The sequence below is a fragment of the Cyprinodon tularosa genome, unplaced genomic scaffold (assembly GCF_016077235.1).
Source record: "Cyprinodon tularosa strain WSP-4 unplaced genomic scaffold, ASM1607723v1 ctg8, whole genome shotgun sequence".
NCBI lineage: Eukaryota > Metazoa > Chordata > Actinopteri > Cyprinodontiformes > Cyprinodontidae > Cyprinodon > Cyprinodon tularosa.
This window is the reverse complement of record NW_024039562.1, coordinates 3,602,465-3,617,109: the sequence shown is the minus strand read 5'-3', so window position 1 is coordinate 3,617,109 and position 14,645 is coordinate 3,602,465. Positions and strand designations below refer to the sequence as shown.

At 42.2% G+C, this 14,645-nt stretch overlaps 1 protein-coding gene across 2 annotated transcripts; it reads left to right on the top strand.

Moving 5' to 3' along the window:
- On the top strand, positions 1–14,392 carry brpf1 (bromodomain and PHD finger containing, 1). Of its 2 annotated transcripts, XM_038271395.1 has the most exons (16): positions 1–261; positions 2,096–2,880; positions 3,015–3,204; positions 3,292–3,579; positions 3,670–4,187; positions 5,315–5,504; positions 5,585–5,716; positions 5,824–5,952; positions 6,157–6,520; positions 7,932–8,231; positions 8,326–8,571; positions 8,663–8,810; positions 9,036–9,169; positions 10,932–11,047; positions 11,139–11,293; positions 13,425–14,392. In XM_038271395.1, exons 2-16 carry the CDS (start codon positions 2,141–2,143, stop codon positions 13,606–13,608), a joined length of 3,834 nt encoding a protein of 1,277 aa, XP_038127323.1. In that variant the 5' UTR covers positions 1–261; positions 2,096–2,140; the 3' UTR covers positions 13,609–14,392. The 2 variants fall into 2 exon arrangements, with proteins under 2 accessions (XP_038127323.1, XP_038127324.1); XM_038271396.1 differs by lacking the exon at positions 7,932–8,231.
- The last annotated feature ends 253 nt before the right edge of the window (positions 14,393–14,645 follow it).

The following is a 14,645-nucleotide window of genomic DNA, read 5'->3' as shown; positions in this document are numbered from 1 at the left end:
GAATGTGCCAAGCTGAGTCTACGGCCAAGCAGCGTTTCAGCTATGGTTGTCCCCACCTTTTGTTCGCCAGAATTCCTCCATTATTGCACAAACAATGAAACTAAATGGATGTTATACAGTCTCATAAAACGTTCCAATGCATCTACGCCTTTCTCCAATCTCCTCTTGGATTATCTAATGAATTAAAACCGACCTGCAACCCTCCTGAGCTGCTGCGAGGTTTCCGAAGCGCGCAGCAGATTTCCTGGAAAACGTGGAATAGTAAGTGTTTAAGATGAAGAATCTGTTAAGGTGTATTTTTTCGCCGTTATTTTTCTTTTGGGCATATTTTCATGATCAGGAACTGGTCGAATATGGGATCAGGTGGCAATTATTACAATTCAACAAACCCACTGCGCCCTGAAAACACTGGGACGCGGGTAGTTCCCGTATTATGCAAAATAAGCACGCCAGCCTTTTCCCACACCATACTGCCAAAGCATACTGATGTAGACAGAAAACTCATAGATTAAGATTCTCGATTAGAATTGGCTTCACTATTGGAGCTAACCACACTTACTGTTGCAGTATGCTAACTTAATAACGGACGTTTTGCTGCTGTGTTATTAAATAAAATGAATAATTGTTTGGGGTCATTATGGAGGGAAACGCTCGGTCCGAATGTTTACACGCTGCTCTGGGCTTTAATACTTTATATTTCTTACCGAAATACAGTGAGACTGGCTCTGTAACACAGCTAGCCTTGCTAAGCTAACGTTTATTCCGCATTTGTACATGAGTGTTAAAAATGGAAAGAAGTCACCAAGCGACAGTTCAGACTTATTTTTTGAAGTTTGGTTCATTTGTTTGCTGAGGCTGTACATTGAATGCGGCTCGGTTTATTGGAGAGTTTGGTCAATGTTGTTTGCTAACTGTTGTTAGAAGCTCGGCTAAAGCGGCTCTGCTACAGTAGTTCATTGTTGGAGGAGTAACAGCAGAATGCTAATGTTAGCTGGGTTAGTAAGCATCAAGGTGGTTGCAGGGTTTTTTTCCCCCTGTTCACCGTTTTATTAAGTTGATTTCTGTGTAATATTTCTGGAATCGGATGTGTTTCTGTTTGCTTTTGTCGTTTGAACGTTTTGTTGACCTGAAAGGCACCTGTCACTGAGTAACCGAAAATAAACGGGACTTTTGTATGTTTTTTTTTTTTTTCAGTAGTTGATTTCACATGATCTAGACTCTGAATGTGCTACTTTATTTCCTTAAAGTATAAACAATAGCAAAATAAGGAAGCTAGAGTTTCCTGCATCTATAAACCTGTATGTTTCCATGGTAACTGGAGCCTGTTTCAGCTGTCAGTTGCTCATCCCTGCATCAGATGTACAACAGCTTTTATTCTGACAAACCATTTTAATTTAGTGGCTTTTTTATAAGTCATTTAACTTAAATGGGATTTTGGGTTTTAGTTACAGTGCGTCATTTAGGGCAATTTCAGTTTTAGTCAGCTAACCGTGACTAACAGAAATGTAGTCATATAGGGAGGACTTTTCACCCCCTCTTTAATCTTTAGATAACTTAAATAACAAAGTTTCACCATATCATCTTAATACCGCTGAATAATGTGTACTTTTTTTAAATGCACAAACAAAAATATGGAAATCTGAAATATTTAAGTGTACTTCTCTACCGCTTCCAACCTGTTTACGTGAGGAAAATTAGATTTATTTGGAGTGGTATTTACCTGCTATATTTTCATTGTTTTTTTGTTTTTTTTACAATGTCTGTTCTTATTGATAAGCTCTAACATGTTTTTGTAGTGTTAGCCAAAACTGCAATATAATTGTTCACTGTAATTACATAATACATGCAGTGATTCACACACAAATAGCTGATTTTAATGTCTTCTTTTCACCAAACTTGGTAAACCGTTGATACAAATTAAGAAGATTCAGAAGACGAGCTGAGTGTGGAAAAAATGGCACTGGTCAATCGGAACAATCCATGACAATATTTGATGTATCTTAATAGTACATCTTCCTTATGTTATGCAGTCCTACATTTTTAGTTATTATTAAGTCATCGTTTCCATTTGTGTTTTTTTTTTTTTTTTTTCCAGATGTAAAGCAGAACTCAAGCTGTCTCTCAAGTGGTTGTTGGCGCCATGGGGCTAGATTTTGATGTAAAGACATTCTGTCATAATCTGCGGGCCACAAAGCCGCCGTATGAGTGTCCTGTGGAGACTTGTCGTAAGGTCTACAAGAGTTACAGTGGCATAGAGTATCACCTCTACCACTATGACCATGACAACCCAACTCCTGCTCCAACCGTGCCCCAGAAAAAGAGAAAGGGACGGCCTCCTCGTGTCTCGCTGACTGGCTCGGGAGACACAGACGATGGGGGTAACGGAGGTGATGGACCAGGCCCTGAGGTAAATGCACCTGGGAGCCCCAGCCGGTCGGATCGCTCCCACTCTCCTGGGAGGGAGACCATGACTTATGCCCAGGCACAGCGTATGGTGGAACTAGAGATTCAGGGACGCGTTCACCGCATCAGTATCTTTGAGAACATTGATGTGGTGTCAGAAGAAAACAGCGATGCAGAGGATACGTTGCCATCTGGAACTGGCAGTTTTGGAGGAGGGGTTTGTAACGGAAGCGACAGTGGAGCTGCATGCAGCGAAGTTGGAGGAAGCGGTAAGGATCGCTCCGATATCCAGTCCTCTAACGGTAGTAAAGCCACGCCAAAGACTGGGAAGCACAAAAGTAAAGACAAAAAGAAAGATGGTACGTCTCATCATCACAACCCGCAGTCCGGTCTGGCTGTCAAGCTTCCAGAAGCAGTTTTTAGAGAACTGGACCAAGAGAGACCTGATGCCCCTCCTCGGACTTTATCCTACTATAGGTGTGCTACTAGGATAAGAACTACATTCTTTAATATTAAGGTAGCTTCATAAATCTGGGGAATGCACAAATATTTGATTTAATAATCTTCTTTTTTTGCGTTGATCTCCTCCTCTGTCCGACTCTGGGCTTCAGGTACATTGAGAAGTCTGTGGAAGAGCTGGATGAAGAGGTGGAGTATGACATAGATGAGGAGGACTGCATCTGGCTTGGCATCATGAACGATAAGCGGCGGCGTGACGGCGTGACACCAATCCCTCAGGAGGTCTTCGAGTACCTCATGGACCGCTTAGAAAAGGAATCCTACTTTGAAAGCCACAACAAGGTACCTCAGCTTGTTATCCTGATGATACCACAAACGTTGACATGCAGATTTGAACTCTTCACCCTTTTTGTTGAATCGTCCCTTCAGGCAGACCCCAGTACGCTGATTGACGAGGACGCTGTCTGCTGCATCTGTAACGACGGCGAGTGTCAAAACAGCAATGTCATCCTGTTTTGTGATATGTGCAACCTGGCTGTCCACCAAGAGTGCTACGGCGTTCCTTACATCCCGGAGGGTCAGTGGTTGTGTCGGCGCTGCCTGCAGTCGCCAAGCAGAGCTGTGGACTGTGCCCTGTGTCCTAACAAGGGAGGCGCTTTCAAGCAGACGGATGATGGGCGCTGGGCTCATGTGGTCTGTGCCCTTTGGATCCCAGAGGTAAAGCGATTATTTTTTTTACAAGTTCAAATCTTTAAATTGACCCTTTTATTGTGTTTTCCTAATAACTCGTTTTGTCCAATTTCCCAGGTCTGCTTTGCAAACACAGTCTTCCTAGAGCCGATTGATAGCATTGAGCACATCCCTCCTGCACGCTGGAAGCTCACCTGCTACATCTGCAAGCAGCGCGGCTCAGGCGCCTGCATTCAGTGTCACAAAGCCAACTGTTACACGGCCTTCCACGTCACTTGCGCCCAGCAGGCAGGCCTGTACATGAAGATGGAGCCCGTCAGAGAAACGGGGGCGAACGGCACCTCGTTCAGCGTCCGCAAGACTGCGTACTGCGACATCCACACGCCGCCGGGCTCCGCCAGGCCTCTGGCCGGGGTGGGAGGGGCCAGCATGGGCTCGTCTAACAGCGAAGGGGAGCTGGAGGACGACGACGAGCCCAGTCTCTGCCAAGATGAGGACTCCAAGGGCTGGAGCTCAGAGCGCGCCAAGAGGGCGAAGGCCAAATCCAGGCTGAAGATGAAAAGGGCCAGGAAGATCTTGGCAGAGAGACGAGCTGCTGCACCAGTGGTGTCTGTGCCATGCATACCTCCCCACAGGTAGGCAGGCATATTTAAACTGAATGATTACATGACCAAATGTCTGTCGCTGCATATCGTCATCAGAAATAACTTCTACTACATTTTTCTACACCCAAACCACTTATTTAAACCTAGCATTCTATGGAATAGACCAACACAAAGTTTTAAAGTGCAGCATGCGTTTGTATTAAGCCCCTTTACTCTGATGCCCCTAAAAAACACAGTTCAACTAGCTGCTTTCCAAAGCATTGAGACTCTAGAATCAACCTGTATGTGATTTATTTCCAATATACGATCATCTTCTGTATGAAGGCCTTAGGTGTTTATTGCAGAACATATATGGGACAAATGGCATTATTAAGAGGGAAGGTTCGGGAATATATTAAAGTAGCTTAGATGAGGCACAAGTTATAAATTATATCCAGAACTTTTTTTTCTTTCCAAATTCTTTTCCCCAGATGCAAAACATTTTGTAGAGGAAATTAGCTGTGTTCGCCATGCTGCACACCTTTACCCCACAGTGGAAGTCTGTGGTGGAGTCATCGTGCTGTGGCGATGCTTTTTTTTTAAAGGGAGGGAGTAGACTACCAGGGTTGATGAGATTTGGATTAAACTAAAAACAGGGCATTACTAGAGGAAAACCTGTTGGAGGCTGCAAAAGATTTTAGCAGAAGTTCAGCTGGAGCTACAGCGGAATGGTTTAGATCAAAACATAATTATACCTTAGTACCAACAGATGTACAGTTGAGGATTTTTGTTAAGACTTGAAGATTTGCTGCAGCTCTGACTGAGTTTCTGTTTCATAGAAGAATGCTTTAAAAATCAACCTCTAGATTTACTCAGTTGGGAGAAGCTCACTCCCAAAAATTCAGAAACTGCAGAACAATTTGCTTCTACAAAGCAGTAAGCCAGAGCTGCTACATTTAAAAGCCAAATATTTCTTAGTTTTATAAAAATCATCTATCATGTTTCTTTTATTTGAAAATCAAACGCTGCCTGATGTTGGTTCATAAATCTCTCATCAAATCTCAACAAAAGAGGATTCATTTTTATGGGGGTAAAATAACCGATAGTGAAAATCAATATTTCTGTGTGAACCTGTCACCAGGGATTCCAAAACTTTATATTCTGGTTTTCTTCTCTAGGCTCAGCAAAATCACCAGTAACCTGACGGTACCCAGAAAGAGCCAGTTCATGCAACGGCTCCACAGCTACTGGACGCTGAAGAGACAGAGTCGCAATGGCGTTCCTCTTCTGCGCCGGCTTCAGACCCACCTGCCTTCTCAGCGCCATGTTGATCCGCATCCTCCTCAGCCCGCCGCCCAGCTTCCTCCTGTAAACCAAAGAACCGCTGCCCTCTGATATTTGTCCCATTTTCTTACCTGCATTTAACATCTTTCATTTTTGTGTTTCAGAGGGACAACGAGGAGAAGCAGTGTGCCTTAAAGGAGCAGCTAAAGGCATGGCAGAGGCTACGGCATGACCTGGAGAGGGCCAGGCTGCTGGTGGAGCTCATCCGCAAGAGGGAGAAACTCAAAAGGGAGACTGTGAGAGCCATAACGGATATTTTGACACTGTTGTGATCATAAAACGGCGTACATACAGATGTCGGTTTCTTTGTGCAGCTGACAGCTGTCCAAATGTGTCTGTTTAGATTAAGGTGCAGCAGATGGCGCTGGAGATGCAGCTGACCCCCTTCCTGGTTCTTCTCAGGAGTACGTTGGAGCAGTTACAGGAAAGAGACACAAACAACTTCTTCACTGAGCCTGTTCCTCTGGAAGAGGTAAAAACACTTGCATAAAAAAATCACATTAGATGTCCCCTCTTCATTTTCAGAGAAACAGGACTGCACCTGTGCAATTAGAGGCTGCTTGATTATTGCTGGATTCACGTTTCATGCTCAGGAATTATAATAGTGTACCTAATTGATGCTGGTGGAGAGTTTTTAAAAAATGTTGGCGATTTTTCACGTCCTTCCGTCCAACAGGTGCCAGATTACCTGGAGCACATTGACACTCCTATGGACTTCCAGACTATGTGGAACCTGCTGGAGTCCCATCGCTACCTCACTTTCGAGGCCTTCGAGGCCGACTTCGGTCTCATCGTCAACAACTGCCTCAAGTACAACGCCAAGGACACCGTGTTTTACCGTGCTGCCCTGCGGCTCAGGGAGATGGGCGCCGTGGTTCTGAGAGCGGCCAGGCGCCAGGCCGAACGCATCGGCTTCGATTATGAGACGGGCATGCATCTTCACCGTGACTCGAGCCCGGAGAGCCACCGTGAGCCTGAGAGAGAGCGGGAGAGGGACCAGGACAGGGACAGAGAGAGGCCATTGTCCTCTAACGAAGACGGTGAGTGCTCCTCTTTATCGACGATTGGTTGACCTAATGTGGCCAGCATCATTTTAAAGAAGAAGCAGAGCAATAGATTTTAAAAATGTGTGCATTCTTATAGATATTGTATTGCCTCTAAATCATATTTTAACCCCCTTCACCCCCTGGTGGAAATATACCAAAGTAGTCTTTTAATTGTGTTTACATACTGATGCAATTTGTATTTAGATAACAGCAAATGCAGATATCAAGGCTTAAGAGTCACTATTTGTGCAAAAGTTTTGTTCTCTTAGGATGGAAAATTGACCAGCAGGTGGCGTCTGTGTCCTTGCTCTTTCTAGTTCAACACTATTAAACTCTAACTCACAAATTAACATCCATATAGTCTTTCATACAGATTTTCACAACTGAAAAGTTTGCAAACATTGACTTTGGTTGCCCAAAATAAACATCTTCAGCAACTGTTCACTGTTTATATCTGTTTTAACAAGATTATTAATAATGATAGATAAATATGATGGTTTGTCAGACTACAAATGAAAATAAATTAGGTTTATTTGGAGGATAATATGTGACAGAAATAAGACAAAGTGGAACATGTTTGTGAAGTGGAAGGAATTTAGTTATTATCATTGTACAACATTATAACGAAATCAAAGCAACAACCTCAACTGCCATCACATAATAGTAAACGTATTAGACTGCAAACTCTTATCCAAACCATTTTCTTCCGAGTATCTCTGGGTCATCCTCTCGCTGAAATAAATCTTAAGGCCATCCTTTTAGCCTGCTGCTCTTACCACCATATTTCACTCTGTGTGTTTAGGTGTGTTTCAAAAGAGCTGCTTCTTTCAGAAGTCTAGTCTTGCCTTTTCATGGCTTCATTGAGCTTTCTGCTCGATGTTTTTCCATGAAGGCTGCATTCAGATGGGGAACGTCTAAATTCTCAGACCTAATGTGTGGTTCTCTGCAGCTCCTGCAGGGTTAGCATGTTCTCTTGGCTGTTTCTCTAATAAATAAACTCCTGTGTGGTTTGTTTGTTTGTGTAGACGGCCATGTCTTGGTAGGTTGGAACTTGCTTCATAGTCTTGTGATTTTCCTGTCATTGATTGAACAGCCCTTAATATAACGATTTGGTTGCCCTTGATTTTATTTAGAGATGTCAGAGAAAAGGGGATTGGATAGAAATAAGCAGACAGTACTCTGACTTTTTTTATTGTGAATAAAAAAAAAAAATCCTTCTACTTCACAATTATGCACAACTTTTTGTGTGTCATATAAAATCCTCATAAGTTTTTAGTGTTAAAAAGTATGGCGGCCGTTTTATAAGGGCTTCTTTCTAAAAACACAATTGTTTGTGTTTTCACTTTACTGCATCCTTCCTGTTCTTATTAATGGGATGAATAAACTAGAAGTTTTGCTGCCACAGACCTTCTCCTCCCAGAGAACAGGCGACGGCTGCCTCTGGACGAGCAGCTGCATTACCTGCAGGCGCGCCTTGATGAGGTCAGCTCAGGGAAGCACAGCATTGGCCAGTCTCGCAGAGCCAAAGCCCTGAAAAAGGAGATCAGCGTGATCAGGAGGAAGTTGGCTCACCAGCGGGATGGAGGGTCCATCATGGGGGGCCGTGAGTCAGCGGGGGATCGTAGTTCTTCTCTCCCGCATCACTCTTCTACGGGACACCATGATGAGGGGGGAGAGAGCAGCAGCCAGGAGATTGGAGGAAAGGGTGTGTCTAGATGAATCTAGGAATGTTAGAATAAAGTTAAGGAGATTTCTGTTTGAATCTGGCTAATATTTAACTTTGTTCTGATCCTTTGCAGCTCCTGAGGTTGGCCGAAGGACTACTATCCTTTTCAACAAGCCCTCGAAAATGACTGGACCTCCAAAAAGGCCAGGACGCCCGCCGAAGAACCGAGACGCGGGCTATGCTGGGGCAGGGGTGAGCCAGAGCCCCATCGGCCCCCCGCAGCTTCCCCTGCTGTCGTCTAGCAGGCAGAGGAAGAGGCCCCGCAGCCCCCACAGCACCTCCACCTCTGACAGTGACAGTGACGACGACCTCCTGCCAGGTGCTGCACGCAGTAGTCATTAATGCACCTTTAAAGGGAGGAGATTTCCCGGATCACACAGTGACTCAACCCTTCCGTCTGTTACCTTCAGGTTTACCAAGCAATGGCTTCGATACAGGAAACCAGCCCGTAACCGAAAGCTTCCGTGTGTACAGAAATGAGCCTCGCTTGCCTCGTTCCAGCTCAGATTCTGAGTCCACGACCAGCAGCAGCAGTAGCGCGGCCTCTGACAGGACCAGGTGATTGCTGCATGCGTGCCTCTGATCTACTGAACCAATTCAATCGTTCATTTCAAAATCAACCTGAAGAGTCACATTTCTTATCTACCAAAGCAAAACCACAGAATCTACAGCTTTCTCCGCTGAGGTCTTTGCCTCGGTTTTAGTTTCGAGGAAGAAAGTCTCTGCTAGGTTCAGCTTAAAGCTGTGATGATCATGCTTTTGTTTTTGTTTTCCTCCCACCAGCACAACACCCTCCAAACAGGGCAGAGTGAAGGCGTCATTCTCTCGTTCCACCTTCCATGAAGACAGCAGTGAGGAAACATCGGGCACAGAAAATGATTCCTACTCAGTTGGAGGATCGCGGGGCGTTTCTCACCGTAAGCACATTGTCCCACACCAAAACCCTGCATAACAGGGCCTGTCCTCCAGTGGCCCCTCAATGCTGCCCCTAAATAAAATCCTTCTGAGGAATTGTTACCCCATATATGGTTATTTTCTGCTAAACTGGAGCTAAAGGATTTCAGAGAGGGATACATGGTTGTTGGAGAACAAAGAGAATCATTAAAGGGAAACGCTTTTTTTTTTTTTTTTTTACATTGGCCCCTTTGTTACCCCGTATATGGTTATTTGCTTTGTTTTTAATAAATATAAAAAATATAACCGCAGATGTCTGGGGGACAGTGATTCGCCTACATGTTATGAATGCTGGCATACCATAAAGAATAAATTATGAACAGTTTAGTTTGTGCCTTCAACTCATTGCCCATAGGAAGAAGTTACTTGGATATAACAAAACCTAATATCTCCAGAACAGCTCTAAATGACACAAAACTCATATGGGTGAGTAGAACATGATGTAACAACGGTAAATCAAGGGCTCAATGTAAAAAAAAAAAAAATAAATAAAACAGCGTTTCCCTTTAAGATAAAGGGGAAAAAATTCGGCTGTGACTTTGGTGGAGCATTCGTAAATCTGCTCTTTATGGTAGATTGGCTAGAAAAAGACACAGCCAAAGACTTCCAGACGATTTAAGTTTACAGAAGAAACAATGGGGAATATACTGATGTTGGCATCATGGTGTGGGGCTGCTGTTAGAGGATGCTCAGCGTTAAGCTGAACGATAGACAGTACTGGAAGAAAACCCTTTACAACAGGCAAGGCCAAAGTCTGTCCTGCAGGTTTTTGAGGTTTCCCTGCATTAACACACCTGATTCTGATGATTGCAGTTCAGCAAAAGCCTTTTAAACAGCTATAAATGTAAATCAGCTGTGCTGGAGCAGGAAAACCTCTAGAAGCTGTGGGACAGCGGCCCTCAAGGACCGACTTTGGGCATGCCTGTTTTAGAAGTTGCAAATGTTCAAGACAGTTCTCCTTCCGGCAGGACAGGGATCCTAATCATACAGCCTACAGTGGAATGTTTTAGATTAAAGCTAGATTATTGGTCTAGTCAAAGTCCAAATCTGAATCCAGTTGTGGATATGTGGATAAGAATGATCTTGGTTCAGTGTGACTAAGCTTAAACTATTTTGTAAAGAGGAATGGTGAGAAATGAGCCTTAAAAGACATCTAAATGTAGCTCAGTAAAAGGGAAGATATCACATCAATATTATTGCTTTTCTTTCCAACCTGTCAGAGAAGCAATTTCTTTCTCACTTTTGGATCCAATATCAATGAGAACAGGTTCATAACTAAACATGGGGATTTCTGCAGAGGATGAAAAAACATACATAAAAGCAAGAAGTGATTCAATGACAAGAACCACAGCTTCTTGTTTAGTTTCCCTGGGCTGAAAATGTGTAGGTGTACAGAGAGCAGACCTAACAGTTTTTATTGTTGTTTGCTGTGTGGAGGCATGGAGCTGCTGCAGCTGCCTCCTGGATGAATGTGGAATGTAGTATTCTCATAAAGAGAAAAAAAGGAGATCAGTTTTCACTCAAAGAGTTGCTACAATAAAACAAATGTCTTTGTTTCATTATTAATCCTCATAGCTGCTGCACTGATTTGGCCAGAAGATGACTCACCCTGCTAAAATGTCAGAATGCTGTGTTGTAATAAATGTTAAAGACAATGTGACATGGCGTGCTGATTGTATAGACGGAAAGAAAGATGCATAATGCTGGCTTTTCTGCTGCTGTTAGTGGTGCGTGGCCGAGACCGGTCAGGATGCTGGATGACGTCTGATGACTACTCCTCTCTGGAAGCTCTGGATCTGGTCTGGGCCAAGTGCAGAGGTTATCCTTCCTATCCTGCGCTGGTGAGATAGAAGCATTTCTTCAACTGCTTTAAAACAACATGATGTACTAAATGTGTGTCGAATCGGTGCTCACACCACTGTTTGCCTGCAGATCATTGACCCAAAGATGCCCAGGGAGGGGGTGTTCCACCGGGGAGTCCCCATCCCCGTTCCTCCTTTAGACGTGCTGAAACTTGGAGAGCAAATGACCCAAGAAGCCAGGGAGCACCTGTTCCTCGTCCTCTTCTTCGACAACAAAAGAACTTGGTAAGTACACTAGGTCTTTTTTTTTATTTTACTGAACTTTATGCAGAGTAATGTTTCTCAGCTCATCGAAACCTTGTGCACCACATTGGGTCCCAACAGTTTTAAATGTTAGAGGTTCTAATATTTGCTGACATTTATCACGTTTCTTCTATTATGATCCAAATTTGTTTTGCAAGCAAAAACGACGTCTTTGATGTGCCTGGGTGTAGACTCGTGCCTAACTAAGCTGCAAAAACTTCAAAGCAGGGCTGCTTGAGCCGAGAAGCACAAGGCGACAGAGCGCTCAGCAGAAATGGGCCAAGCCTGGTTTATGAGAACAGCAGAGGGGGGAAAGGATGCATAGATTTTTAGGTCATCATGTGCATTGCTTTAAGCTTGGAAAGGAAAGAATTGGTGAGAAACAAGTGATCTGCATGTGCTGAAGTCCTTCCTTGTTCTCAGGGTTAGCTGAAGTTTGCCTGCTTTCAGGTAACGCCCTGTGAACCTTCTGAAAGCCCGCCCCCTAAAGCAGACAGAGGCTCTTTTGTTTGCAGACGACTAATATTGATTCTGGCAGAAAACACTGACTTATTTATATATATATATATATATATATATATATATATATATATATCTGCATATTAATGATGTATTATATTATTTAAATGTATATCTGAGTAATAAAATACTATGAATTTTACCTTTTCTATTCAATGCCTTCAATGTGGGTTTTTTTTTTTTTCCTTTTGTATCTTTATGGCTTAGAGTGAATTAAATGCTCATTAGGACTGTCATAGTATGTCTTTGCACTTTATAGGAAAACCTAGTCAGGGCTTATTTTGCTTGAATCTCTGCGGCAATGCAAGTATTTTTGGTTTGCATATTTTTATTAAGGAGACTATTTAAATCACTTAACATCAACAGATTTGGGATTTTAGCATTTCTACAGTTCTCTGGCAGTTTGTTTAAGATTAATGGAACGTAAGAGCAAAAAGCTGCTCCTTCGGGTTTGGTTCTGGTTATTAGAATGCAGAAGTCTGGACAGTTTATCCACTGACAAGTCTATAATGTGTTTTGGTGCTGAGCCATTCAGAGGATTTATAGACTAACAGAAGTTTTTGAAAGTTTGTTCTCTGAGAAAGTGAAGAAGGACTTTGTAGAGTGGAGTCCAAACACTAACTTCACAGGAGGGTTAGTTAACCTGTCGACTGTGGAAGATAAGGTACAAGCATTGATAATATTTATGGAGAGGATCTCCGTGAAGAAAGATTATGTCACATTTTTCAGTTCTGTAGAGTCTCTTTATAGATGTTCTAGTGAACCTGCCATCCAATCTTTCAGCTGTTATATTTACAGAAGAGGATTAGGGCCACTAAAAAAAAAAAAAGTTAACTGATTTTTAAATTTTATTTCAGTTTAGTATGGGAAAAAAGTCAGAATTTTGAGATTAATCTCAGAATTCTGACTTTATTCTCAGAATTCTGAGAAAAAAGTCAAAATTCTGACTTTTTTTCTATGTTAAACTGAAATAAAATTTAAAAATTTCTTTTGTTTGTTTTTTGTGGCCCTAATCCTCTTCCGTACATATAATCCATTATGTTTTCATTTCTGACTGAGATTTTTTCTACCCAGAAAAAAACATTTAATCTTAACTCGAGCAATGGAATCAATAATGTCTCAAATTTTAAACTCAAAGTCCACTAGCAGTCAGTGAACTGATACTATGGTTAAAGTTTTTGGCAGCCTAGACAGTTAAATCCTGCTAGATATAAACTTGGTATCATCGTTAGCTTGTCAGCAAAGGAAGCCATGTAAAACAGTAAAAAAACAAAACAAAAGCAGCTTCTTTAGAAATGACCTTTTTGACTTGCCTTACTTTTGCACACCAAGTAAAATGAGTTAGTTTTCCCAGTGATGTATTCAAAATCTTTTTTTGTTAATTTGTGACATGTAATTCTGATTTTTATTTTCATTATTTAAAGCAGATTTTTGTTTTCATTAGGCATCAGACATATAAAAATAGTTATCAAAACTAAGTGCTTGGATTGTTTCATACTGTTTTTTGATAAATGAGTTTAATAGGAAAAAAGAAATAGATTGCTTAATTTTATTGGATTTCAACATGTCTGTGTCTGCGTGTTTGTGCGTGCAGGCAGTGGCTGCCGCGCTCCAAGCTGGTGCCGCTCGGCGTGGACCAAGAGCTAGACAAGGAGAAGATGCTGGAGGGCAGGAAATCCAACATTCGTAAATCTGTGTCGGTGGCCTACAGCCGCGCCATGCAACACCGCAGCAAAGTCCAGGGGGACCCCAGCAGCGAGACCAGTGACAGTGACTGAATGCTAACCCACATGCAGCATTGTTCTGCAAAAGTTGTGTATTTCACGCTTCGATCAGGGGAAGCACAGCCCTATTTCAAAGATGACAAGAAATAAAGCAAGCAGGAAAATTAATAGGGAGGAGAAAACATTTCCCCCAAAATTTACAGTCACTCACATTAAGCCATATTTAATCAGACTTGTAAAAATGTTGTATTTAAGATTGAAAATAAGGATATTGCTGATAATGATGGTTAAAAAAGTTTAAAACCATGTTTAAAGCAAAGAAAATAGTTTGCAAACTTAAAAAGTAATCATATGTCTGCCTCCTTCTGTCTTCTCTTCACCTACAGTCACACAGCTATCAGACACTCAAACAGGTAAATGCATGTTTTCTGTGCAGATTCAATGCACACACCTCCACCTTTTAAAGAAACAAAAATACTTCCTGTGTATGAATACCCTGAGGAGCAGACGGAGGGACTGTCTCAGCCTGATCAGAGCCAGATCTATCCTACTGTAATTTATTCTGTGGACTTTTCTTTAAGTGTTTTTCATCATGGACTACTTTGAGTCACTCCAGCTGCACAACACACTGATGTTTCTTCTTGTCTTTTTTTTAAACGTTTTGTAAACAAGTGTTCCTGTCACTTTGACCTGTAGAGTCAGTCAGTAATGAGGACTAAACTGAAACACAATCGCCTCCCTGTCTGTCTTAGTCGAGGCTGATGGCTGTAGATCTTTTTTATAACACAGAATACATAAAAAATACATGTTTAATAAAAGAATAGTGTTTTTCTAATAACTTTGCTCTAGAATTGTTGTTCTTGTTGCTAAACTAGTGTCTGGAAATGTTATGGAGAAAAATACTTCAACCACTAAAATCCTCTCAGTAGCTTGAATTATATTTTTGTGCATTATTATTCAGGTTTCCACTCATGGCTCGTCACATTCGACATCATCAGGTTTTTAAAAATATTTCCACAATATTTCACTGCATTGTAAATGTTGTCTGCTGTTAACAGCATGAAACTCGATGCCTTGCAGTAGGCTAATGC